Genomic DNA, 27,948 nt, shown 5'->3' on the forward strand with positions numbered 1-27,948 from the left:
TTGTGTTTTAAGTAAGCTGTTAAATATTAAACAAACGTATAATAAATTACTAAATGAAGAAATGTGACCTGTAAAGTGGCAGACGTAATCTGCCTGAACAACTGTCTTGCTTCTTTCTCCAGCTGAAGTGGGTGCTCTGATGGCGTCCTGGTGTGACTGCGTCCCTCGCTTCACGGACTGGAGAAGCTTACAGAGTCTTGCTCGGAATACCTGCTTGTACTCACAGCCAGGTTTAGCTGAGCCGGCCCCCCAGAGACCAGCGGACAGCCCTCTCTGCCTCAGAGAACTCATCACCAGGTTCATGACCTTCCCACAGATTTCACTGCTCCGAGGGTCCCAGACTTTACTAATTTGAGAACGACAGATAGTGAGTGAGCAAGAGGGGCCATAAATGTCACCTCCCGCAGAGACCATTTGAAGCAGATTTTAAATAGATTCCTCATACCCTGCATTAATTCTTCAGCTTTTTGAAACCTTTCTAATTAAATAGGTGTCTGTCTGTGTGTACTGCAGTTTCCTTTCAATGCTGATAAACATTTCTGCAGGCTTGCTTTTATTTTTATTATTATTATTATTATTTTTTTTTGGTTTTACGAGACAGGGTTTCTCTGTATTGTTTTGGAGGCTGTCGGTCCAGCCCGGCCTCGAACTCACAGAGATCCGCCTGCCTCTGCCTCCTGAGTGCTGGGATTAAAGGTGTGCGCCACCACCGCCCGGCATGCTTTTATTTTTTTCCACATCGCTGTTTGTCACAGTCCCTAAGCAATCTGCTATTGACACTTCCCCACAGTAAATGTGAATGACCCTGCATCTCTCAGAGATTTACTTAAAGAATAAAGCAATTTCTATAATACTGTGCAATGCCAAGATCACCAAAAAGATGCTAATCTTTTTCTTCCTGTCTTTCCTTTTGGAGATAGTCTCACTCTTTAGTCTAGGCTAGCCTTGGATTCTCAGCCACACCCCTACTTCAGCCTCTCCCATGCTGGAATTGCAATGAACGCCTGCACTATATTTAAGTACTAAGTATTTTTTAATATAGTCTATTTGCTTTCTTTCTGCTGTACCAAAGCTTACAGAATCCATTTTAGGAAGTACAGTGAGCGTACCCACCACAGGCACAAAAATACTCAGGAATCCATGAGGAAACTGGATGTCTTGAAAACTAGATTTTTGTTTGTTTTTCCTTTTGTGGATTTCTTTTTCCTTTTATTGGAAATAGATTTTTTTCCATGTACTATGTTTTGGTTATAATTCTCCTCCCCCAACTCCTTCCAGATCCTCCCCACCTCCCAAATACACACCTTTTCTTTCTCTCTCTCATTATAACACAAACAGGCATATAAACAACAATAAGATAAAATAAAAACAAACAAACCAGAATAAGAGAAAACAAACAGAAACAAAAAGTGCCAAAGAAAAAGCACTAGGAGCCAGGCGTTGGTGACGCACGCCTTTAATCCCAGCACTAAGGAGGCAGAGGCAGGTGGATCTCTGTGAGTTCGAGAACAAGTCTGGTCTACCGAGCAAGTTCCAGGACAGCCTCCAAAACAATACAGAGAAACCCTGTCTCGAAAAACCAAAAAAAAAAAAAAAAAAAAAAAAAAAAAGAAAAGAAAAGAAAAAGAAAAAGCACTAGGAACACAGACACTGACACACACACAGAAAACTCATACAAACAAAATCAGAAACCATAAGATATAAGCAAAAGACCTGTGCAGTAAAAGTAAATAAATTAACAATAAAAAAATGCTGTCAAAACACCGTGAGACTAAAAATCCTCCCCAAAATCCGTAGAGCTCATTTTGTGTTGACCACTTACTGTTGATTGACCACATGCGGTCCTTAAGGATGGTTTGTGTACCCTGTGAATCTATTGGAGAAAACTACTTTTTCTTCGTGAGTAGTTATCAATTGGCTATAACTTTTAGGTTAGAGGGGGCGGGCTTGTGCCCCCTCTCAACACTTGGACCATATCTGGGGCAGCCCTGTACAGGCCCTCTGTAGGCTTCCAGAGTCTCTGGGAATTCATATATGGATTGGTCTTTCTGTGTTTAGAAGTTCTTGTTTGTTGTCCTCCACACCCTCTGGCTCTTAATAGGCTGTTTGTCTTCTCCACAGAGTTCCCCGAGCCCCGAGAAAAGGGATTTGATGCAGACATCCCATTTAGGACTGAGTGCTTCAAGGTCTCTCGCGTAGTGCGGTTGTGAGTTTCTCTATTTGTTCCAACCTATTGCAGAAGGAAGCTTCTCTAGTGATGGCTGAGTAAGACGCTGATCTATGAGTACAGCGGAACATCGTTAGGAATCATTTTATTGCTATCTTCCTTTAACAGAAAAGCAGTATTTAGCTTTCCCTTGGTTTATGACCTATCTGGTCTCAGACTCTTGGTCACTTAGGCAGTGTTGAACATGGGTTCCCTCTCAGTGAGTGAGCCTTTATTCAAAGCAGGTCACGCTTGGTTACTCTGACAGCTTTTGGGCTTAGTTTAAAATGACCACTTCCAAATTTCAAGAATAATATTCCTTCATATTAAAAACCTAGAAGCCGGGCGGTGGTGGCGCATGCCTTTAATCCCAGCACTCGGGAGGCAGAGGCAGGCGGATCTCTGTGAGTTCGAGGCCGGGCTGGACCGATAGCCTCCAAAACAATACAGAGAAACCCTGTCTCGTAAAAACAAACAAGCAAACAAAAAAAAAAAAACCCTAGAAAGTCTGTAGGCTTATAATTATTATTAAAATCCTCTCAACGCAGGAAATTGCTGGGCCATTTCCTAAATGACCTCATTTAGGAAATGAGAATTTATTGTTTATAAAAAGAGGAAGCATAGGAAGTGTTTTTCACTAAACTGTGGACTAGATGAATATACTTGAAGGCACAGGCTAACAACTACAACTGTGTGCATGTGCAATTTGCATACCAAGCAAGTGTCGCAGGCTGCGGCCATAGCCCTCGTCTTACTTCCGTCCCTTTTGTTCCCCTGTTTGTCCCTTGACAACCCCACGCACACACGCATGACGCGCGTCCTGATTATTTCAACCCTCTTTTCTAGCCTCCATCCTGACGTTGCACCCCCTGCCCACGCTCACGGCTCTATTGCTGTCCTCTGTGGTTTTCAGGCTCGGTTCTAATCATGTGTGTGGACGTGTCTCTGTGTGCGTGCACAGCGTGTAATGCTCACAGAGGCCGGGAGCAGGCATTGGATTCCCTTATCTGACGTTACAGGAGGTTGTTTCCGGTATCCACTCAGATGTGAGGATTAAGACTCAACTTGCATCCCCTGAAAGAGCAGCAGCTCTCGTTTCAGCTATTGTCTTGACTCAGGACCACACCCAGACTGGCTCTGAGTCAGTCTGTCCCTCAGGCAGGCCTTGACTTGGTGAACTCCTCTTTAGCCCCTTGAGTTCATAGACCTCAGCCACCAGGGCTGGTCCAACTAAACCTTTTATTTTGAGGGCATTGAAAGCAAAAGGCACATCATTTGTACTATAGTAAAAATACAGATAATACCATTTAAACATTAAGTTTTCATTATTTGTGGCAAAAATCTAACAATACAAGAAATATTTAAAAGACTCAAATACACAAACATTCCTTTCTTCCAAGTATTTTTATAAAACTGGCATGTATATGGTATATCTTAAGATGTTCATTTTACATCCCAGACCCCTAACATACCATCTACATACCCTCTATAGGCAGAGAAGGTTCGGTAGTCATGTCTTCGGGGGTCTACTTATTACGTCCATGATGAAATTACATGAAAAATTATGGTAGAACTGATTGGAATAAAGCCTTGAGGAATCAATGAACAAAAAGTCAATATCCTAAAATAACTCCTTTGAGTGTAAGTTGATTGGCATCTGAGGATCAGATACCCCACTGCCATGGTAGTACGGACATACCGTTAAGAGGCATTGCCGATCCATTTATTCTAAGTTATTTAGCATGCAGAGGTTACCCATTTTAATTAAGTGTCGAGACAAGAACGGCAGGCATATTAAAGAGAAGCTACAAGAAGCCATGAAACCGGGAAGGAAGGAAAATTGCTGACAGAGCACCTGTAGCTGTAGATGAAATCACCTGTGACAGCAGTCCTGGTATTAGCAGTTTTCTTAGAATGCTAAGAAATTATCACTGCCAATTGCAGAAACAAATTTACAAATACTTGGACACGACACGGTACAGAGTTCACACGGGTTGTGTGGCATCTGAGAGAAGAGGACTATGTATCTGAATCCTCTCTATTTGACCTATCTCCATACCCAGTCATCCACGAGTTCCCACAAGTTCTGCCCTAAAGACGGCTTTCTAACTGCCTTAGTCAGGGTTTTTATTGCTGTGAAGAAACACCATGACCATGACAACTCTTACAAAGAAAGAACTTAACTAGGGCTTGATTGCATTGGGAGATGTAGTCGTTGTCATCATGGTGGGAGGCGTTGATGGCAAACAAGCAGACCTGGTGATGAACAGGGAGCTGAGGGTTCTTCATCCTAGCAGGCAACAGGAAGAGAGAGACACTGGGCCTGTCTTGAGCGTTTGAAATCTCTAAGCCCACTCCTAGAGACACACTTCCACCAACAAGGCCACACCTACTCCAACAGGGCCACACCTACTCCAACAGGGCCACGCCTACTCCAACAGGGCCACGCCCACTCCAACAGGGCCACGCCCACTCCAACAGGGCCACGCCCACTCCAACAGGGCCACGCCCACTCCAACAGGGCCACGCCCACTCCAACAGGGCCACACCTACTCCAACAGGGCCACACCTCCCCTCCTAACTGTGCCATTCCCTGTGTGCCTTTGGGGGCCGTTTTCATTCAAACTACCACAGAACTCATGGCTGATTCTTTCCCCTGATAGCAGTGTCTTGAAGATCCTCAGTATTTGCAGGCCCATTCTTAACAACCCTCTTATGCCTTTGGCTTCCTTCTTGTTCCATCTCTGTGTTTAGTGTTCACGTGCCAGCATCTTTCTCTATTTTAGTTCTTTTCTCCTAAGAAGAGTGTCTTTCTTTTTATAATTTCCAGTCAAACAATTATGTAGTAACATAACGTGTATGCAATAAAATGCTTTCTCTGGATACATATTTATATAATTTGTAGATATGATAAGTACATGATTTCATTTTTAAAAGTTAAAATTTTGTCTTTACTTTATTCTTGATAATTTCATGCATTAACATAATGGCATATGATCAATGCAACCCCTGTCTTCTCCCTCTAGACTCCGTGTCCCTCCCAGCATGTTTCACAAAAAGTTCATGTCCTTTGGTTTTTTTTTTTTTTTTTTTTTTTTTGGTTTTACGAGACAGGGTTTCTCTGTATTGTTTTGGAGGCTGTCTGTAAAGAGAAGCTTTTTCCTTGAGAGAAGCCTTCCCACCAGCCTGGTTCTAGAGCCGCATCAGTCCCAAGTAAACACACAGGAGGCTATATTAATTATGAAGCTGTTGGCCTTGCTTGTGTCTTACTGGCTAGCTCTGACTTAAGTAATTACCCCATAATTGTTAATCTAAGTATTTCTCTTACCGGAGAATACTTCCTGGCTTCCTACCCCATGGCGTTACATCTTGACTCTGTGTTTCTCCTTCCCAGAGTCCTCCTGGACTCCTAGTCCCACCTATCTAGATTCCTATTGGCCCAACAGTGCTTTATTGACATAATCACAGGACTTCCCTCATCAGCTGTCGGTCCAGTCTGGCCTCGAACTCACGGAGATCCTCCTGCCTCTGCCTTCCGAGTGCTGGGATTAAAGGCGTGCACCACCACCGCCTGGCGTCCTTTGGTTTTTAAAATGACCTATGAAGTAGTAAAAATGGCAATCCTGCCAAAAGCAATCTACAGATTCAATGCAATCCCCATTAAAATCCCAGCACAATTCTTCACAGACCTTGAAAGAACAATAATCAATTTTGTATGGGAAAACAAAAGACCCAGGATAGCCAAAACAAACCCTGTTCAACAAGGCAACGTCTGGAGGCATCACCATTCCTGACCTCAAGCGCTATTATAGAGCTATAGTCCTGAAAACAGCTTGGTATTGGCACAAAAATAGACAGGTAGACCAATGGAATCGAATTGAAAACCCGGGTATTAACCCACACACGTACGAACATCTGATCTTTGACAAAGAAGCTAAAAATACACAATGGAATAAAGAAAGCATCTTCAACAAATGGTGCTGGCATAACTGGAGACTGGCATGTAGAAGAATGCGGATCGATCCATGTCTATCGCCATGCACAAAACTTAAGTCCAAATGGATCAAAGATCTCAATATAAATCCAGCCACACTGAACCTCTTAGAAGAGAAAGTGGGTGGTACCCTTGAACGAATTGGTACAGGAGACAGCTTCCTGAACATAACACCAGTAGCACAGACAGTGAGATCATCAATTAATAAATGGGACCTCCTGAAACTGAGAAGCTTCTGTAAGGCAAAGGACACAGTCAGCAAGACAAAAAGGCACCCCACAGAATGGGAAAAATATTCACTAATCCCACATCTGACAGAGGGTTGATCTCCAAAATTTACAAAGAACTCAAGAAGCAAGTCTCCAAAACATCAAAGGACCCAATTAAAAAGTGGGCTGCAGAACTAAATAGAGAGTTTTCAATAGAGGAGTCTAAAATGGCTGAGAGGCACTTGAGAAAGTGCTCAACATCCTTAGCCATCCGGGAAATGCAAATCAAAACAACTCTGAGATACCATCTCACTCCTGTCAGAATGGCTAAAATCAAAAACACCAATGACAATTTATGCTGGAGAGGATGTGGTGAAAGGGGGACACTCCTCCATTGCTGGTGGGAGTGCCAACTGGTTCAGCCACTTTGGAAATCAGTGTGGAGATTCCTCAGAAAAATGGGAATAAACCTACCACAAGACCCAGCAACTCCACTCTTAGGCATATATCCAAAAGATGCCCATTCATACAACAAAGATGTCTGTTCCACTATGTTCATAGCAGTATTATTTGTAATAGCCAGAACTTGGAAGCAACCTAGATGTCCCTCAACCGAAGAGTGGATAGAGAAAATGTGGTACATCTACACAATGGAGTACTATTCAGCAGAAAAAAGTAATGGAATCATGAGATTCGCAGGTAAATGGATGACACTAGAAGAAACCATCCTGAGTGAGGTAACCCAGTCACAAAAAGAGAAACATGGCATGTACTCTCTCATATATGGATTTTAGACATAGATCTGGGGAGTGCCAGCCTACAATCCTATGGCCAGAGAGTCTGGGAAACAGAAACTTCATTTAGTGGCTAATCAAAGAAGAGGCAGACTCCCTTGGTTAAGTACTGAGCTGAACTCAAGAAATCCAATGACAGAGAGGGAGGACTGATGATCAAAGGGATTAAGACTGGGCTGGTTTAACCCCCCAGAAACAGCTGACCAGACAAAGGTTAACTCTTGAATCCCAGGCATCAGCCTGGGAATCCAGCATGGGACTGATCAAGACCCCCTGAATCTGGGTGTCAGTGAGGAGGCCTAGGTAATCTATTGAGCCTTGGGCAGCAGATCAGTACCCATCCCGAGTATACATAAGGACTTTGGACTCCCATAGAACAATGTGAGGTACACTCTCACCCTGAACTCTTGGGGAAGGGTCTAGGCCCTGCCCTATATGAAATGACAGACTATGGACACCCCCATGGAGGGCCTCACCCTCCCTGGGGAAATGAGGGGATAACGGGGGGGGGAGGGTTGGGGGGAGAGCATGTGAGGAGGGGAGGGAAAGGGAGAGGGACTTGGAACTGACTTGTGAAGCAACCTTGTTTCTTATCTAAATTTAAACTGGAAAATAAAAAAAAAGATAATTAAATCAGAATTACACCTAAATTAAAGCATTAAATCCCAGAAAAAAAAATGATCTATGAAGTCCAGTTACTGAGCAAGTGTCAAACGTAGGCCCTTGTGTAAGCACAACCCCAGTCACACCCAGAGCTCCGCCACTGGCTCAGAAAGGCTCTGCACTTACGACCTTGTGTCTCCCCAGAGACCCACTTCTAGGCCTCTCTTGCGTCACCAGTGTGGTTCTGCTCTTCCAAGAAGAATGGTTTTAATAGCAACACGGAGCATGTAGCTTTCTGCTGTCTTCTTTGTCCTTCGGTACAGTGCTTACAAGTTTCTTACCTGGTGTTTCATACATTAATTTTCTCTTCTGCATGAAATTGTCACTTAGTTCTTATATATCTCATTGTTCCAAGTCTCTCTTTATTACCAGCTAAGTTGCCTTGAATATTCAAATGATGATGTCTCTGTGGACAGATGCTTCATTTTTTTTCTGGTTAAACACTTTTGGGTGTAACTGTTGGATCATTCAGAAAGAACACATTTAACTTCACAAGAAGATAACAAAGTGTTTGGCCATGCAGTCCCACCAAGGGTGTCTAGGATTTCAAAAGGCTGCCATCCTGGTACTGTAATAGCTTCTTCTTGTGAGGTCTTTGATTTTGATTTCGCTCATAGGAGAACAGTGTCCCCTCAATGACATTGCTTCTATTTCCCTGTGGATTTCCTGGTGGGCTGCTGTCATCCATAATCAAAATTCTATGGTAAAGCATTTGTTAGACCCTTTTGTCAATTTCTACATTATCACCTAAGTCTTTCCTACTCTTTTAGATAAATGTATTTTATGGATATGTTTATTGTACACATTTTTCATGCTGTACTACGTCTTTAATCAAACACACTCCTTACAGTGTGTGTTCTGTCTGACCTGAGAAGCTCAGGCTCCATTCAGGACATAGAAATTCTTCTCTTCTATACCCTTATTTTTGTTTATTTTGGTAGTGTTAGCTCTGATAGTTATTAATTTAATTTATGCTTATATTTTTGAATAGGAAATGGCCCAGGTACACATTCTGTACATGCTCATCCACCTGGGCCAGTTTCATTTACTCTCACAACTTCCTTTTCATACATGGGCTTCTAAGTCACCTTTGCTGAAAATCAAGTAATTGTTTTTTATGAATCTATTTCTGAGCTCACTTTTTAAATTATAGTTCTCATTTGGAAACAATTTCAAATACACAGAAAAGTTATACGAATAATTAAAAACATCTGCATATATTCTTTGATTTTATTATCCATTGTGCACTGATTGCATGCATGTTTAGAAAATTGAGATTATAGAACCAAGAACTTAACAGATCTCTGAGATTAACATTCACAGGCCAGTTTCTCCTGTATTCTAAATTTTTCTGCTTGGGAAATAAAACAAAATTAGTGTATGCACACAAACTAAAATGTAGACAAATCACATCACATTTTCAAAGGAAAATAAAGCATCATGTCCATGTTAATGACAAACCATACCGCATTTCAGTACCGCGTGTCCTGCTTGTACAAGGCAGGAATTAGGCTGATGGCATCCTAGCTAAATGCTAGGTCCTGACCCCTAACAGCCATGCTGCATCCTTCTTTTCACAGACTGAGGCAACAACTGCCATCTTCCAAACGAACAATGAATACTAAAGACAGGGGCTGGGGGACACAGTGAGTAAAAAAGTCAGTGAACACAGTCTCCATTAGAATTGTAAACCAAGATCCCCTTATTGGCTTTTAATGGTCACAAGGCTGAATGAACTTACCGAATCAAATCTAAAGGTTGTTCCTTGTAAAAGTAGGAAAACCGAGCCCAGTTCTGGCAAAGGACGTACCTCTCATTGATGTGAGTAGGAGTTTTTGATGGCTTCCAATACTGGCCCTGTGCACAGTCAAGGAGAGACAGTGTAAGGGGAGAAAACTAGAGACAGATGATGGAGAGGGAGCCTCTCTGGATCGATGGTCAGTGGACAAAACCGATACCATCTCTTATTGATGGATTTCTAATTCATATTCCACTCACAGGAAATCATTTGCTAACATTATCTAAAAAAAACCACACAGTCGGAGTGTATTAAGTTGGCCTAGTAAACAAAGTACCACTTACACAAGCAGCTGTTTAACCCATTAAAAAATTATGTGGACATAATTTGCTTTCAAAACAGGTGTTAAAAATGGTGCCATCTGGCTGCTCCTATGGGCAACGCAGTGCCCTTCATTTCCAATGAACAAGCGAGGCTGAGCTGAAAGGCTGGATGTACAGGTTAAAAGACCCCAGGACTATGACAGGTATTGGGTTTATAACAGGGCAATAGGTTAAAAGAATCAGTGTCCTGCAGGTAGATAAGTGAACAAAAGTCTCCAACGTCTTCAAAACATAATCCCCTTTAAAGAAAGATTGTCAAGGAATGCCTGGCATATGCGCGCTAATCTACCGGGAACTTTCTATACTACCAGAGTCTTGACACAATTCCCCACACCATTCTTCTCCAGAAGACTGTGGCTGTCTTGGGGGTGGGAGGCATTGGAGGAGGGTGGTCAGTTTCTCCTTCTGTACATTAAAGGATCACACTCAAGTTAGAGAGGGAAATGCTTATATGAACTCGCTGCCACGACCTATGAGAAGCAGATCACAGTCATCCTTGTTGAATCAACTTAAAGTCATATTTCACAGTACTGACTGGTTGGTTGCAGGTGGAAAAGCTTGGCTACAGGCCTTTAAAAATCACTTCTAATGATAGAGAGAAAGGGTATGGACTTGGATGGGAAGAGAGGTAGGGAGGACCTTGGGGGACTTGGGTGAGGGGAAATCAAATCAGAATATATTGTATGAAAAAAATCTATATTCAATAAAATAAAATTAGAGAAAAAAACATCACTTCAGCAGTGCAACCGTCAAACAACCAGCACTCAAAATGGAGATAAATGTCTTCGATTTGTTCCAATGTAAGTATGTTTCATCTCCTTGCTGAGGGATGAATTTCTTGCAGGAAATACATCATATGAAAGTCTTTTATGGCTAGGACAGAGCAATTGAAGCAGGGAAATGAGATCCAAGGGATGGTCTCAAAGTAGTGAGTAGATATCTCCAGCCACCTGATTCCTACCACGAAGCCACAGTGAAACTCAATGTGTTTCACCTTTCAAATGCAAACACCACCACCCTTTCCCAAAGCCCCAGGCTGCCAAGCTATTTTAAGGTTTGATGAACTGGCCTCAACATCTGGAACAGTTACTTTCTGTGGAACATATAAAGCTCCACATTTTTGTGCACTGGGTCATCAATCCCAAATAATTTTGGTTGCTAGTGAAAAAGTACTTCCGATGACTGGCATCTTCAGCACCCTCAGCTAGACATCTGCTTAGTTTCTAGGTAATCCCTGAACTTGGAGTCATGGTAGGCAGTGTAAATAATAGCCAGCAAAAATGCTTTCCCTGTTAATGGAAACCAGTTCTACATTTGATGGATAAACATGAGTTCATTTACTATTTTAAAAATTCAAAAATCTATGAGAAGAGACATTTTAGAAATTTCTTGGTAATGTATATATATTTCCAGAATGATTTCTAAAGAGAATACTGTGCACAGATACAAATGACCATTAGGAAGACTTCCCATTTGAAATGCCAGCAAGAAAAGGTGCTGAGCGCACTTTAGCCCAGCCAGCATACTTCTCAGCCTGGAAGGAGGGAATCTGGGAATTTTCCCTCTGTGAAGGAGAACTAAGTAGTTAGTAAAGAAATGGATAGACACAGGAGAACTCCTCCATCTCCCAGGAAGGCAAGCTCTCTCTGACTGCGGGAGGGGAAACGGGGGTCTGCGTCACGGTGGCCGCTAGTACTCACATCATGGAGTGGGTAGGCGGATAAGTAAGTGTTGGAGTTTAGCAGTCTTTCGATCCCAATCTTCTTCTTCCCCTCTTCTACTCCAAACGGGCATCGGGACAGAATATAGTAAACCTGCCAGGTAGGTAGCAGAGGGAAATCAGCGCATGAACCCTTCCAGGTGAGCATGCAAGGACCTCAGTAGGTTAAATCTATGAAGTAAAAAAGATGGGCTGAGCACGCTAAACCAAGACACCTCAGCACCTGGCAGAGTGCCTTTTGACACTTTGAAAATCGCAAGTGGACGGTATCTACCCTGAATGGACACAGGCTTTGACTATGGAAGAATACCTCTCTTCACGGACTGTGAGGAGACATAGACCGGGGAGCTGTATGTTTCCTTCCCGGGTCCTGACAACACCCAGTTGCCTCGCTGGGGGCTAGAGTGTACGAATCATTTCGTTTTCTTCTCTTGTCTCAGATTCCTCTGAGACTCTCATGCACTGTAACTCTTTACTAGAACCAACGTTCAAGTACCATTGTTCACTAGGAGAAATGGAGACCAAACCACTATCTAGCCAGCCTGTTTGCAGTATTTCTTCAGCCAATCATTCGGATGATTATAGATGCGGCCTTTGCTGGGCATTATCTTGTTGAATATATCAAGTTGGTTGTGTCTCTTCTATTATGTTCTAGTCCCTTCTATCAGCTTTCTCTTTGGTGTTTCCTGTGATTGTACTTTTTATCAACCCTACTTATTCTTCTTTGCCCTTGAAGGGCTTGTCAAATGCCTACTTCTTCAGCTTGCTGAATTTGGTCCTTCTGTCACTGCTTTAGATACACTGCCTAGCCTTCTTCCCTCACATTTCATCTCTAAAAGACTCTTCGCCTACATTGGGTACTGTCTATGGATTGCCATCATAATGGTCATCCATCTAGAGGACACTTAATATTCAGTCTTGCTAATGGAAGCTTGGAGGAAAGGCAGAAGGCTGATTGTTCTCTTGTGGGGAGAGGACAGGAAGGTTCGGGGAGCCTCTATGCCAATGTTCCTGTCCACTGTGGCTCAGGATAGCCTACTGTCAGGTTCCTGTGAGGATCAGAGAAGCACCATCAGTTGAGTAGCCTTAGTGTTAGGAAAAACGCACGGGGACCTTGGTGGATTCCGTGGCGGGCGAGGGTGACCGAGGTGGAGGGACAAACAGGCCAGGCAGACAGAGCTTAAATGAGTAGCTTTATTAGAAAGGGGAGGGGCGGGGAGGAGAGAAGAGGTAATGTGAATGTTGGCTTTTGTTACTGAAGGTCTCAGCACTGTGAGAAATGTGAGCAGGAGCATAGATCCAAAAACACCGAACTTACTCTGATGACAAAAAAGGAATTAATTATCACCCTCTTCTTTTCTGAGGACATTCTTGACTTGCCCTTTGGGATAAACAGAAGTCTAAACAAAAACCTAAATGAGCCTCTTGTCACTGTTGGAGACTGCAGCGTTCAATAGTTTTGGCCCTATTTCTTTTTGTTTTGTTTTTTGAGACAGGGTTTCTCTGTATTGTTTTGGAGGCTGTCCTGGAACTCATTCTGTAGACCAGGCTGGCCTCAAACTCAGAGATCCGCCTGCCTCTGCCTCCCGAGTGCTGGGATTAAAGGCGTGCGCCACCAACACCCAGTGGCCCTATTTCTTTTAAGTGTAGGGAACTGGCAATGTACAAACTCGGCGGAGCATGTCAAGGACTGGAGAGTACCATGGTGACCGTGCAAGATGATATTCAGGAGCCAAGGTGGTAGTGATGCCAGGTATCTCTAAGGTCAGCTGAGGAAGAATGGTACCTATAGCAAGCATATCCCAGGAGAGACACAGGAGGACTGGGTAGGGGGGCTTCTTTAGCTGTCCCTACTTTTAACAATGACAGAACTTGTGAAGGCCAACTCTGTGAACGTTGATCCAAAACTAGACAAACCTGTCAGAATAGCAAGAGTCTGTAGCAATCATGGTTTGACTGTCTGCTATGCAGTCACAAAAGACTGACGGGCCACCACACCTTACACAGAAAGTCCGTCCACAGTGACATCTGCCTCAGACTGATGCCATTTTAATAACTGTAGCAAATAACAATTATTTTTTTCAAATATGTAATTGTCTTGATTCTCGTTCTCATCTTTATTTCAAAATGACTATGCTGATGGTTTACTTTGGTATGTGTACTATACACTAATGCTCTGCTAAAGCATGCATGTATGTTCCTGATGCGCATACCCTGGAAAAGTTTTTATTTTTTTTAGGTTGACAAACTATGATTTAGTTACATGCAAAGTTGCACTGGAAAGTGGAAAGTTGATTGTTTTCTGTAGTTGCTGCAGGTTGGTGGACCGTACGTTTGAGAAGAAATAGATAATTTTTTTCTGTTGCCAGTGCCAAAAGTCAACTTCAGCTAGAAAGTAATCTTCAGCATGGAAAAATAAAACAAGGCAAGCTTCTGGCACTCACCACTGTTTGTCTCACTATGTATCATACTGGGACTGTTGGCTGAGCTCAGTCCTCCTAGAGCCCAGATCCTGGGGCTTTTACCCTAAGACTCCTGGTGACCATGCTTGGCCTCTGCAGACCTGTCTTCAGGCTCCGCTTCTAATTCTGACCCTCCTGCGGTTAGCATCTGCAGTTTTCCTCTACTGAAATCTTGTGCCCTCCAAGCCATCCATTCCTACTGGAGTGCGCTCCTTGCAAGTTCTTTCTGGTTTTAATATTTGATCTCCGCCCATGAGTTGTGAATACTTTAATGATATCTAGGATCGTGAAATCATTTCCAGAAGACTGTCGGTTCATCAGAACGATCACCGTCTCTCTCAGCTGTAGCCCTGTAACACACAGGAGGTCCCGTCAGAGGTGTGAAAACAAGCCATCTTAATGCTTCTCAGTCTGAGCTGCAGGGAGACCGACCAGCCTTCCGGAGGTATTGTTCCTGGGGTAACAACAGGAATCGGTTTCCTGTTCATTCCGTCCGTGGGTTAACATGTGCAGCTTGAGGCAGCTGTTCTGTCCCTGCCCATCTGGTCTTTGTTGTTTTGTTTACAGAGCACTGAGGGAGATGCCCTAGTGCATTTCTGAAATTCACTAGGATCTTCAGAATGCCATTTGGGGTCATCAACTGATCCCCTAGCAAAGTAGTCATCCTGCCCTTTGAAGCTGGCCTCTCCTACAGTGCAGTCCTAGAGAACAGGGTTCCATATTGGAAGACACTGCTGGCTGGTCAGAGGTCTCAGCCTCCCCATGGCCTGGCAGCTTATTTCATTAGCTTGGCAACATGGAGCTTCTTCCCTCCAGCAAAGCTTCCTGCTCTCTACCTAGCCTTATCTGGAGAAGTTCCCTGGGCCTGGAAGACTGACCTTATCTAAAAGCTGTCTCTAAAAACACATGAGTCATCTTTAGTTTGGTGCAGATCTCTGCTAAGAGGACTTGTGCTAGGGACTCTGCTGTAGGACCCTGCTGCTACGAACCAAGCCTTGTGAATAGGATCCTGCTACTTAATGCAAATTAGGGTTTGTCCCCAGGCTCCCCAATCCTATATATTTCTTATTATACACTGGACTAAAGTTGAGCTGATTCACTGAAATCTGTCTCTTGGAGGGCTCACGGGCTGCCAAAGCTTTCTATCACCCAATCTGCTTCTTTCTGTTCCGGATCTGGTGGCCAACAGGCTGAGGGGGCAAGAGGGCCCCAAAAGTTTGATACAAACCTACTCCATCTACACTGAGAGTCTGCTAAGAGCACAGCCACCTTCACCAGTCAGTTTCCTGACCCAGATCCCGTGGGCAGCCAGCTGTAGCTCCAGCACCTGCGGCTTCTTCTGTACTGGGTGTACAGGAGACAGCTTCTCCAGAAAGCATCTTCACAGGGTTCAAGCGCTTCTGCGGCAGCTTCCATACACGTCTGCAGACTCAAGATCCAGGGTTGGGTCTAAATCCACATTAGGTTTTGATGTGAGGGAATGTTGGCTTAAAGGTTTGATCTTCTATCCAGACCCCAAAATGTTCAACCACAAGGCTGAAAGACTGTCTTATTGACTGTCTGTCAACCGCAATAGACTTTCAAATCCCATCAAGAACCACTGCTTGGTGTCCAAAATTTGACTGTCTGGCACAAGAGACCTAACTGCTGGCCATCCTCAGGGTTTCACATACCTTTCTTATTAAGCTTTCTCACTTCTGGCTTTTGATTCAAACTGAGGGACCTTGACTTGATCACACAGAGGCCACTTTGACATTGTATGCCTGGACCAAATTCCGTGGTGTTTTGTCTCAGGGAAGAGGGATCCTAGGGAGTGCCAGAGAGATGGGGGAAATGCTAGTTAAGGGAAGAGTCAAAATATATCCGGCATTCTCTACCTCTCCATCTTTTTTGGTGTGTACATGATTATTATTTTTGTGGGTTTATTTATTTATTTTGAGATGGGTCTCTGCTCAAGCTTGGCTAGAGTTGACTGTGCGGCCCAGGCTGGTCCCAAACTCACGATAATCTTCCTGTTTCAGCCTTGGAAGGGTTGGAATCCCAGGCATGAACCACCAGGCCCAGCAAGTCCACTGTACCACACAGATCTATTTGTCATGCTCACTAAAGACTCTAACAGTCACACAGACACATAGAGATTCAAAAGAGTCATGTACAGTTGGGAAAATGCTGCCTGTAGAGTTTCTCAGGGCAGGATTCCACCAATATTCAGAAACCATGCTTTCTGTGAAGCACCACCATGGGGCATATTCCCGTACTATAGCAATGGAATGTGACCATCACAGACACAGACGAATAGGAAGCTGGTGCCCTTCTTTTAGTGTTCTCTGAGAGCCATCTCTGTCCTTATGACCAAAGTTACACAAAATTTCCTAGCTGTTTCTCCCTCCACACAGATGCATTAATCAAGCATTCAATTTAAAACCCATGCTAACCGTGTTAGCTTTCCCACCCATATAGGTGGCTGCATCCACAGCTTCATTCATGTCAAAAATTCTGTTCTTTTTCTGCTCCGATGGTGCGCGCACACTTCTATGCCATGGGCCAATCTCTAGATGACTGGGGCGTTTAGAGATATGCTTTCAAGTATGACCATTTGTCTTAGTAAGATGCTCCAGTGATTTATTCATCTCTTGTCCATACACTGATTCCAATGCTGAGTGGGACAGGAAGGAAGGGACTCTTTCAACATCAGCCTTCTCAACGGAGAGTGCGGTGCTTCTACACTACAGAAGGAAGGGAGCCCATACTTATCACTTAGAAAACACACCGGCAAGGTTCACAAGTAACGGCATGAAACAAAAGATGAGGGTAAGAATAGGAACAACCTCCCTGTGCTGAACAACCACCTGATCCATCTTTTTTGGAAGGTGGGGTGAAGCCTAAATCCAGCGCTCTCTATGCAATAGGCTGGCACTCTGCCAATGAGGAGCAACTTCAGTTCTTACCAGCAAATATTTAGGAAACAAGTTACTGACTAGATTTCAATTATAGCACATAGCAGTAACAGGATGTCTGCTTCCAGAGAAGTGATCTTATCTAGAAAAAGGCAGCATTATGGCTTTTCAACGGGCCTCTGATAACAACAGTCGGGCTTCTTCATTCCCTAAAAGATGATGATTTGACGTGTTGGTCTCTATCTTTTAATCCCAGTGGGGAAAGTAAGAAAATTTTTTCTGAATTCATATTCAATTCATATTGTACCAAAATGCTAGAAGCAACATTTTGCATGATATCTCTGTGAATTTGAATAAAAATATTTGTTTATGAACTAAGAAGAAAGTGGAATGAGCCATCTTTTCTTCTTATAAAGGGGGAATGTATAGTCTCAAGGGGGAACAGGTCTGTAGTGGTTAGGAGTCAGATGGTGAAATTAAAACACACACACACACACACACACACACACACATGCACACACACACAATACAAAGTGCAAGACCAAAATGGGACCAGATTTTTTTTTCATGCAAAGTCAGATGACTAATGGAAATGATAGCTAATCCTGAACACTTGCTGTGTGGTAAGTGCTGTTCAAGGCTTTCTACAGATCAATTCACTTAATTCTCAGGGTAACATAAGAAACGTGTGTGGTCTCAACCTAGCACAAGGGAACAGCAGTATGTGTGGCTTTCAGTCAGCAATTTACAAGACCTAGTATTATAGAAGAAGAAATATTGCCGGCAGGGCTGAAGATTTTATTATTTTAATACTTATTTATTATGTATACAATGTTCTGCCTGCCTGCATGCCTGCACAACAGAAGAGGGCACCAGATCTCATTCTAGATGGTTGAGAGCCACCATGTGGTTGCTGGGAATTGAACTCAGGACCTCTGGAAGAGCAGCCAGTGCTCTTAACCTCTGAGCCACCTCTCCAGCCCAAAGATGATTTTAATAGGGGAGAAAATGTCTGAGGCTCCTCAAAGCCTATCCATATATAAATAAATTAAAATATTCAAATTGAATTATAGTGATCAATATTCTCTGACCCAATTTTAAGATCATGACATCAGGCTACAATGAAGATATAAAACCCAAACCCTTGGGCTGTCGATGAGAGGCTGTTCTGGGCTTACATAATGCTTCTTCCACTATTGTAGTCAATCAGTTCCCTGCTCTTAAACAGTGTTTGAGAAATAGGGGCCTTAGCAAGTTAAAGCTGGGCCTAAGAGGCTTTCAGCCCTGCACAGTGCTATCAGATGAAAACCTTGTGTGCCTAGCATCGAGCCTGAACAAGCACCAAATTCAGTGTTGTACGCACTATTCGAGGAGAGGGGTGCCCAAGGCCTTCACTACTTACGATTCTGTTTCTCGCTGAGGATGGAAAGAAAGTGGCCTCGTCTTCGATGAGGAAGAGCTCCTGGCGATGTCTGGTGAACTGGGCAGTGAAATACTCAGGGTGAGGGTACTTCACAGTGGCTGGCAGCTTCACAGGCCCAAGCATGCAACTCAGGGGTGGGTACTTTGGCTGCGAGGTGTCACTCAACTTAATAGGCATCTTGATTCCCAGCACTTCAGCATAGGTGACCAGGACCTCCCATGGGGCATGGATCTTCACAAAAAAGGTTTTCCCATCTTCAGAGTTCTGCATAAAAAAGAGACAGAGTGAAAGAAAGTTAGAGATTAAAGAAAGCAAATTTCATAAGTTTTCAATGATGAAAATAAAATTTCAATTTAATCAGTTTTTAAGCAAACTTTTTAGCAAATAAGATTCACCTAAGACATTTAGTATGTGTACTATGGTGGTTTGAGGGAGAACGGCCTTCATAGGCTAATATGAGTGCTTTGTCCCTAGTTAGTGGAACTATTTGGGAAGGATTAGGAGGTGTGGCTTTGTTGGAGGAGGAGTGTCCCTGGGGAAGAGCATTGAAGTCAAAAGCATGCTGCAGGTCCAGTGTAGGAGGTCCTCTCTGCCTCCTACTTGTGGATCAAGATGTAATCTATCAGCTGTTCCTGGTTCCACAATGTGCTCCTCCACCATATATTCTAATCATCTGAAATCGCTGGCCCCCAGTAAACTTTTTTTCTATAAGTTCCTTTGGCCATGGTATCTTATCACAGTAAAAGAAAAGAAACTAAGGCACGTACCAACATAGAAACAAGCATATATACATTATATACATGTGTATATGTGCATATCACAGGGAGAGAGAGTCACAGAGACACATGGAGATTGAGAAAGAATTTTTTTTGAAATATACTTCAGGTATATGGTTACAATATCATGAACATGCTCAACGTCATCTAAAATATACTTCAGTGTGTCTAGTCAATCCTGCACTAGATTGATTCACAGAATATATTTATTTATTTATTTATTTATTTATGGATACTATAATATTTTTTAGTCAGCTTAAGCTCAGGATTTTGTTTAGATAATTATATGAGGTAATCAATATGTATTATATTACTATATTATATGCATGCTGTTACACATTTTCTCTCTTCTTACACAGTTACTGCATGGAGCCTACCTGAAGATCCACTACATAGGAAAATAAGTCACAGATTGTGTTACATTACACGTGTTTATTGGTTCAGTTAAAAACTGATGAGAAATAATAACTAGAAAACAAAATCAAAGTCATAGGATATCAGAAGAGGCACAAATAGAATGTGATCTTAAGGAGGGCTTTAAACACAACTGGAAAGATAACCCCAGAAAAACAGCAAATGAACGTGAATGGGGTTAAAAGAATGAAGTAGTGTAACCTATTTATGATAAGAGTAACATGGGATAAATAGTGGGCTGTCTTGCAGGACAGCCAGGTTCAGTGTACAACGTGACAGGCTGCTTCAAGGTAAGACAGCTATGGAAACAAAGTGTTTTACCTTTCTGTACCCTGAGGAGAAAGCGTGTGTGTGTGTGTGTGTGTGTGTGTGTGTGTGTGTGTGATGTTGCATATGTAGTATGTAGGTGTGGGTGGCTGCCATCAATCCAGTCTTGGGTGTAGCTCCTTTGGAGCCTTTCGCCTTGTTTATTTCTGTGCTTTGAGACAGGGTCTTTCACTGGGACCTGGCGCTCACCAAAGAGGATCGACTCAATGGACAGAATGTCTCAGGGACCCACTTGTTCACGGTTGTTGACATTATGAGTACATATTACCACATCCAAATTTTTAAGTGCCTTGTGGGCGAAACCTGGTTATTGATGCTTGCACAACAAGCCCTTCACAGACTGGCCATTCTCTCACTTCCTATGCTCCTACACATTTTTAGGACGTGTCACTGACACTTCACCTCACTGACTACTGATTTGTGACAGCGCAGGTCTTCTTGTCTCCATGTACATTTCTGTAGCCAAAAGATTTGTGTACTTGCTCCAGACGCAACATCTATCCAGTAAAATACATGAATAGGAGAAAAGTTCACTTAAAATAACATCCTTGTGTAATTTATCAAATACAGTTACCATTTTGTCTTCGATTTCCAACTCCAGACCTGTTTTTCTGAGATTTAGCTCAAACTCACGTCTTCTTTCCTGTGGCAAAAGTAAATGAAAAGGGTGATACAGGCCTTCTGTACTAGTGGTCAGTGCCAACCTGACCCTCCGTGGTAGCCGGCAATGCCGGGCCAACACTTTGTGCTTGTTAGTGCTGCCAGGGCAACTTTCTGTGTTAGGTCAACACTTCGTGTTTGCCAGCATGCCTGACTAACATTGGTGATGGCTCATTTAGAGCTAGGCAGACTCAAGGCTGTGCTTCCGAAGGGGTCTAGGACCTTTTATGGCTGTACATAAAAATATCTTACAAAACATCCTTCAAACCATGGGCTGATTTTGACCTATAACATAACTGACAAGACTCTGAAAATACAAAATAGGAACAATCTTTAATATTCAAAGGCTCTATTCAAAGATACACACAAAATTTCGCTGAGTGATTTGAAAGTATGAGAAGCCCTTGGGGACAGAGACACACAGTCTCCTGGTTGGTAAAGACTCAACATTACAAAGACCAGAGATCCTCACATCAATTATTCAATGCCACTTGAGGCTGTAATCACATCATGGATTTTGCTCTTGAATAGCAAGAGGGCTTTCTCTTAGAGAAAGCAAATTAAAATTCACTATAGATCATGGCTTGCAAATAATAATTACTGTAGAATTTAGACAAAGCATTGATGAGCAAAGCTTCCTCCAGCCTTCATTGTGATTGAAATATGAACATTTTCAGAAAGACTGAACTCTGAAAGTCTTCACCCTAGTGTTCTGAGTATCTATGCTCAATAGGTTCCTATTGGTGAACCTGTAACGGTGACCACACCACTTTGGGTATGGCTTCAGATGGACAGAAGTGGAAAGAGGGAAGCTTGAGGCGTGGCTTCTTTTTCACAGTCTTTTCTCTTGGGTCAGCTGATCTGTTAGGAAGGGCGGAGAAGTGTTCCCCCGGTTCTTTACATTTATTTGTGTAAGTGCTCCCCAGTAAACACCCATTTATCATTTATCCTGGGTCTAGTGAAAAATCTTTACACCCATGCCTTCAGGTTCCTTTACATTTGAGTTTCTAGACTTTAGTATGTCCTCCCACTTCAATGTTAATATGAAGGGGCCTATGTCTGAAATTTCTCCCTCCTCAGCTGTCTTTACTTAAATACATTTTCTACAATATAAAAAATGTAAAAACCCAGTAGGAATAATTTAAAATGCTGTATCCAGTACCAGCAGAGTGACTGAATGTTTAGTTGCAAAGACATGGGCTTTTGTAACTTAGAGCATCACCTACCCTCAGAGTTCAACAGAACTGTGGCAGAACTAAGGGTGAGTGCCAGGACATTAAGCACCATTTTAAACATCCATACTTTGTAATTAATGAAATTGTTCTAGACTTGTTAAAAGATTTCATTTATTTTTATTATATGAGTGCCTTGCCTAGCTGTATGTCTGTGCACCACATATGTGAAGTGGCCACAGAGAACAGAAAGAAGCCATTGGAGCTCCTGGAACTGGAGTTACAGATAGCACCGAGATGCCATGTATGTGCTGGAAGCCACATTAGCGGTTTCTGCAATAGCAGCCAATGCTCTTAACTACTGAGCCACCTTTCCACCCACCTGTTTTTTTTTAATACTTGCACAAAACTCAGGGATTTCAAGAAATCCATAGTTCAGTAATTCCAGCCTATTGATCCAGATCACCTTACTTTATGCCAAGATATGTAAGAACAAAAGAATATAACTGAAACTAAACCCTTTGAATAATCTTATTCATGCATAAATGATGAAAACAATATCAAGCCCCTGTATCTCATCGCTCAATGCATTTATGAAATGCATGCTTCTTACGTTAAAATTCTTTTCTTGTCATATTTTATAATGTATCAGTGATGTTTTATCAATTATGAACTCATGTAATTATAAATTTACATAGCTATAAAATTAATCAACACCAAAAGGAAAAATAAGTCTTAGATTGTTATGATTAAAGATAAAAATACTTCAATCTATGTTAGGGTTAGGAAGGATGGAAGGAAGAAAGGAAGGAAGGAAGGAAGGAAGGAAGAAAGGAAGGAAAGAAAAAATATGGCAATATAATAGAATCTTTTCTGGTCTGTGTGTAATAAAAAAAAGGGTACAATCAAATTAAAATTCACTATATATTTGAGAGGTGGGTTAAACAGACCAATGGAATGCACTTACAGAGTTACAGTCACTTGCTGTGATAGCATTAGGAGAATGGGTGGTTAAGTTAAAAACTAAGAGCATTGGTAAAAAGGCATCGAAGAACAGAAATGACAAATGCCCAAATAAACACTTGTGAATGTGCTGTGTTCGTGGGTCACCCGAAAGGAGTGGCGGAGGAGAGGGTGACAGCGAGGCCAAGAGGACAGTGGCAGAAATAATGGGAAGGCCTGGGGGTGGATAAAAGAGGAGGAATAAAGTCAACAAGGTACTCAGCCTGCACTGTCCCCATTGAAAAGGAAGATGATTATGAGATGCAAAACTCCTCAAGGTAGGTGTGAAGGGATTATCCGTAGAAGATACACAAAGACACACAAAGATGACCACTGTCTGTGAATTTCAGAAGCATTAGTGGATGGTTTCTGGAACAAGGCAGAAAGATACAAGGCTAAGAAAAGTTCACATTCTGGGGATAACACTCAGTTTTCAAGTTATTATCTGCATAACATTTCAGCATATAAATAAATACCTGCACACATATGTACATGCATATAAATCTCTGCACATGCAGAGCAAGTCTCTTAGTCATCATTTCAAATACTGAGCACTCATCCTACCTTACAAGGAACAAGAAAACAAGTTTGACCCGGTGAACCTACCTTGTGGTCTTAGAGGCAGTAAAGAAAAACGAATAAGCAAACTCAGGAAGTAATAAGTGGTAGTGTCAGGTTTAGAGAACAGCACAAAAGCTATTGTTTTATTAGACTTTGAAGGTGAAACTGCATATTAAAAGTAGACACTAGAGGAGACACTAGATCAGTGGTTCTTAACCTGTGGCTCCTGACCTCTTGGAGGTCACGTATCAGATATCATGCACATCAGATATTTACATTATAATTCACAACAGTAACAAGTTCACAGTTATAAAGCAGCAATGTAATAATTCTATGGTTGGGGATCGTAGCATGAGCAACTGTATTAAAGGATCACAGCGTTAGGAAGGTTGAGAACCACTGTCCTAGATTCAGAGATAAATTCTCTATTTGTGGGGTCACACTACCTAAAGCAAGGTGTGTGAAATAGATATCGGTAACATAGAGAAGTAGGAGAAGGAGAAGGGATGACGAGAGACGAAGAGGACGGGAAGAGAAAGATGCCGCTGCTGTCATCATCTCCAAACATTCAGGAAGAGAATGCTAGCTGACAGGCCACTCAGTCAGTTCTGCCTATAGAATAGCCACCTTTCTTCCCCACCCCTCCCAGACAAGTACTTACGGTCTTTAGTTCTGAGTCTTTCTTCATATCTTCCACATAGGAAAGGACAAAGTCGATCTGTCTAATTCCGTCTCGGAAGAAGATGGAATCTTTGCTTTGTTCACTTCTCTGGAACTGTAGAAGACGTGAGGGACACGACTTTACTTTATTCTTTATTCTCAGAAGACAAAAACACGGAGGGGAGTAGCTGCAATTTGACCCCCACTTCAGTTTTTTTCCATACTTAACACGGTGAGTCAAGACAAAAACATAACAGAAATCAGGTCCCTTTTATAGCGTAAAAATTCCACAGAGAGGATTAAATACCCAGGAAAGGCTGAAACATATTAGTTGCATGCTTAAACACATTAGACACATGCTCTCACAAAAACGCTGCAATTAGGCCGAAATGTAAGATGAATGTACTTATACACTGACAGTAAAATGCATGCTCAGACAGAAATGTGTGGTTTTAATTAAATACTAGTCTACTCAGTCTAGTGCAGCGTTACACGCTTCCTCCAGAGCGCAATCAGAGGCCGGTAGCTGGCCAGTGGCCTCACCATGGCTAAGTCGTACAAATGTCTGTCGTCAGTGTCTCAAGTGAGCCACAATCCATCTTTTCTTTATGGTTTTATGAATTTTCTCAGTTTAATAATCAACCCTACACATTCACCTTTTATATGACATCCAGCTCGTGAATTCCTTCCCTTTCGTGATAGCAAAGCAAAACGGAAAACAAAAAACAAAACAATACTGAGCATTTCAGGGGAAAAAGGGAAAAAGAGAGATTTCGCGTTTGGTTTTGCATTCCTTCCTCGCCATTCATATGAAAAGAATAATACTTTGTCCTTTGGAGGGAGAGCCCCTTGTGAGAGGCTCAGCATCACGCAATGTCTGATGGGAAGTCTCCCAGTGGCTTCCTGCAACTGGAGGGTGGGAGCTGGATCCCTTGGGTTTTTTTCTCATGGGGTACGTCTGCCAGCTCCTGAGCATCTCCTGCAGGGCCTGTGCTGTTTTGCAATGGTCAGTCAGACCAGCTGTGAGGCCCCACAACAGGGATAAGTCGTGCTCAGCCGCAAACAGGACAGAAACCTCATGCTTGATCTGTGGTCTGTGAACACAGTTAATTCTATTTACCTACGGGTTCCTCGCGGCGGTGGTAGAGGAGGAACACACTCCCAAGGGAGATGATGGTAAGACTGGGGAAATGAACGAATAAACAAAAATATCTATGGAGAATAGATTACGTATTGGAGTACTGTGATTCAAATGAAAGGCTTGATTTATCTGCCTGTCTCTAAAAAAACAACCCACAGCCTTTCCCCTTTTATAAAGGAATGTAAAAAAAAAAAAAAAACTGAGAAAAACTGAGTCCCTGTATGTTGGCTATAACTCAGTTTTAAAATAGGAAAAACTAAACAAAATAATCACTGGCACTGCTGCACGTCATTGTAAAATTAACATATCTGATAAAATTCACCAAAGTGTATGGAAGCCATCTGACAAGAGAGATATAATTAGTCTACAGGACAAAATCAGGAAAAAAAAACATACATGCTTCTCCAGTTATGTGACAACCATGTTTTGCATGGTAGAACTTTTTAAAAAAATTAATGTTTTTAAGAGAGTTCATATTGTTTGGAAAAGCTAACCCTAGGATTCCCTTCCCTTAGGACTGGAGTTACAGATGATTGTGAGTCATCATGTGTTGCTGGGTTCAAACCCAGGACCTCTGGAAGAGCAGCCAGTTCTAGTAAACACTGAGTAATCTCTCCAGCCCCAAGTCTTCAGATTCTTAACAAAAATTGATTAGAGCTAAATGGAGCAGAAAAAAATGCATTCATTTTGTTGCAGACAGCTGGATGCTATTAAAATAGTCATACTTTTCATGCTTTTATTTTTATGAAAACATGACACGAACACATTTTAATATATATACATATTTATATATATTATGTATAATATATATGTATATGTATATAGTTGTCCTTACAGATGCCCAGTTACTACAAAGCAACACCCAGGTAGGATTTAGCTTGCTATGATTTATATTCCTGATGGTTCGTGAGCCTCTGAACCTATTTACACTGTCTGTGTGTAAATGTGTTGTATGTATGCTTTTAGGAAGTGGGCTCATCCAATGGGAAAGATTGAGAATAGCTACTACTGCCCGGGAGCTGGGAATAAGTGATCAAGACCCCAGAGTGCATGTCATCCATGGAGTTGAATCCACAATTCAGAAAGCACTAGGCTGTTACTATAGACACTCAGGCATAGGCATCAGCAGCCAGCACTGTTTTACCATAAGACGCCTCCTCAGGAACAAATTGAATCGCTTCTCAGGCTGTAAAGCAACCAATGGAGAATGAGCACAAATCCTCTGGGGTTCAAAATTCCAACACACAGGCATACATGAATAAAGCTACTCTATGGCGGCTGGCTATACACAGATATTCCAGTCTCAGTACAAGGCTATTGTTCTCTCAGAGGAAGGGTTTGCTTCCTCCAAGTACAACAAGCCCCAGCATTAATTATTCCAAACCACCATGACACTAAAACAACCAGAATTACTATGGTATCATTTAAGGCACCAAGGAAATTATTTGCCATCAACCAGGGAGAATGAGCACCATCTTAAAGCTTGTGCCTAACAGGTCGAAGGCCCTATATTAAATCTTCAGTGCTATGAGAAAAAAACTTGAAAAAAAATTCAAACCCTTATCACTCAAAGGCCCACATTGCTCATATTTGATAAAAAGGAAAGGGCAAACAGTCATATAAATTAATGCTTTCCTCGAGCCCTCCTTACCTTCCCATGTTTAAATTTAAGAGGGTCTTATGTACTTGATTTTTTTTCCTCTGAGTTATGGGAACAGTTCTTTTCCCTCTGTTCCTCAGTGCCACAGACAGCACTGGGTCTATGGCTGTTATACCTGTGTATGTTGAGAATCTCCAGCGCTTAAGGTAGTCTGTCTGTCCAAGTATCCCTTAAACCATCCTACTCTGAATATGTCTGAGAAGATCTTGACTGATACACTTCATGACAATTGGTTGTAATGAAAACACGTGCTCTCTAGTGGTGATTAATTCTAGGATTAAGGCAAGAAATGTATGAGATGAACTTGCAGTATCTTGTAGCATCTAGAATGAAACAAACACTAAAAATAAAACAGAACACAATAATGGAATGTGTCCAAGTTATACAGACTTCACTAAAAAGCTCTCCAAAGCAATGAAATAAAGCACTGCTGAGTTAATAACACAGATATAACATAAATATCTATGAGCTGATGCAGAGGAAAGGAAGAGGGGGAGGAGGGAAAGGCCACAGAAGAACTCAGGGGAAGGGAAACATGGCTTAATAGTAGAACATTTGTCTAGATGGCCCTGGATTCAAGCTTTGGCCCTGTTAGTGACAGTAAAACACAGTCATTACTCTCAGCTGTTTTTAAGATTGAGCATAACCCCTAGCACACTGCATCCTGACCCAGAGACTAACACAGTACAGGAGAAGAGAAACATAAAGGAACACCTTACTGAAGAAACCTGAGCAAACCCACTTTAAGCCAATTAATCAAGGCTAAAGCATCACAATGTGCCCAGGGCATGATGCAAAGCTGGTGACAGTTTTTTTCAACTTTGAAAGGCTTTATTTGGCTTCTACTCCCAGACTACAGTTCATCATCAAAGGGAGTCAGGAGGAACTCACACAGGGCAGGAACCTGAAGGGAGGAGCTGGTGCAGGGGCCTGGGTGCTGCTTATTGGCTTGATCCACATGGTGTGCTCAACCTTAAACAACCCAGGACCACCAACCCAGAGGGGCACCACCCACAGTGGGCTGGGCTCCCCAACCCCCATCAATCACTAAGAAAATGCCTTATGGGCTTGCCTATAGCCAGAACT

At 42.3% G+C, this 27,948-nt stretch overlaps 1 protein-coding gene across 3 annotated transcripts in view; it reads right to left on the reverse strand.

Annotated features, from left to right (window-relative positions):
• Ano5 (anoctamin 5) overlaps positions 1-27,948 on the reverse strand; it is a 63,241-nt gene that overhangs the window by 25,065 nt on the left and 10,228 nt on the right. For 2 of the 3 annotated variants that reach the window (XM_040733314.1, XM_040733312.1), the window contains exons 4-9: positions 26,347-26,388; positions 24,063-24,176; positions 20,581-20,649; positions 18,469-18,753; positions 11,688-11,801; positions 9,608-9,723 (exon numbers count right to left, since the gene is read on the reverse strand). In XM_040733314.1, coding sequence (XP_040589248.1) covers positions 9,608-9,723; positions 11,688-11,801; positions 18,469-18,753; positions 20,581-20,649; positions 24,063-24,176; positions 26,347-26,388 — 740 coding nt within the window. The remainder of the gene's footprint in view (positions 1-9,607; positions 9,724-11,687; positions 11,802-18,468; positions 18,754-20,580; positions 20,650-24,062; positions 24,177-26,346; positions 26,389-27,948) is intronic. The other variant, XM_040733313.1, reaches the window with a different exon arrangement.

The sequence above is a fragment of the Mesocricetus auratus genome, unplaced genomic scaffold, assembly GCF_017639785.1.
Source record: "Mesocricetus auratus isolate SY011 unplaced genomic scaffold, BCM_Maur_2.0 Super-Scaffold_100030, whole genome shotgun sequence".
NCBI classification, from domain to species: Eukaryota; Metazoa; Chordata; class Mammalia; order Rodentia; family Cricetidae; genus Mesocricetus; species Mesocricetus auratus.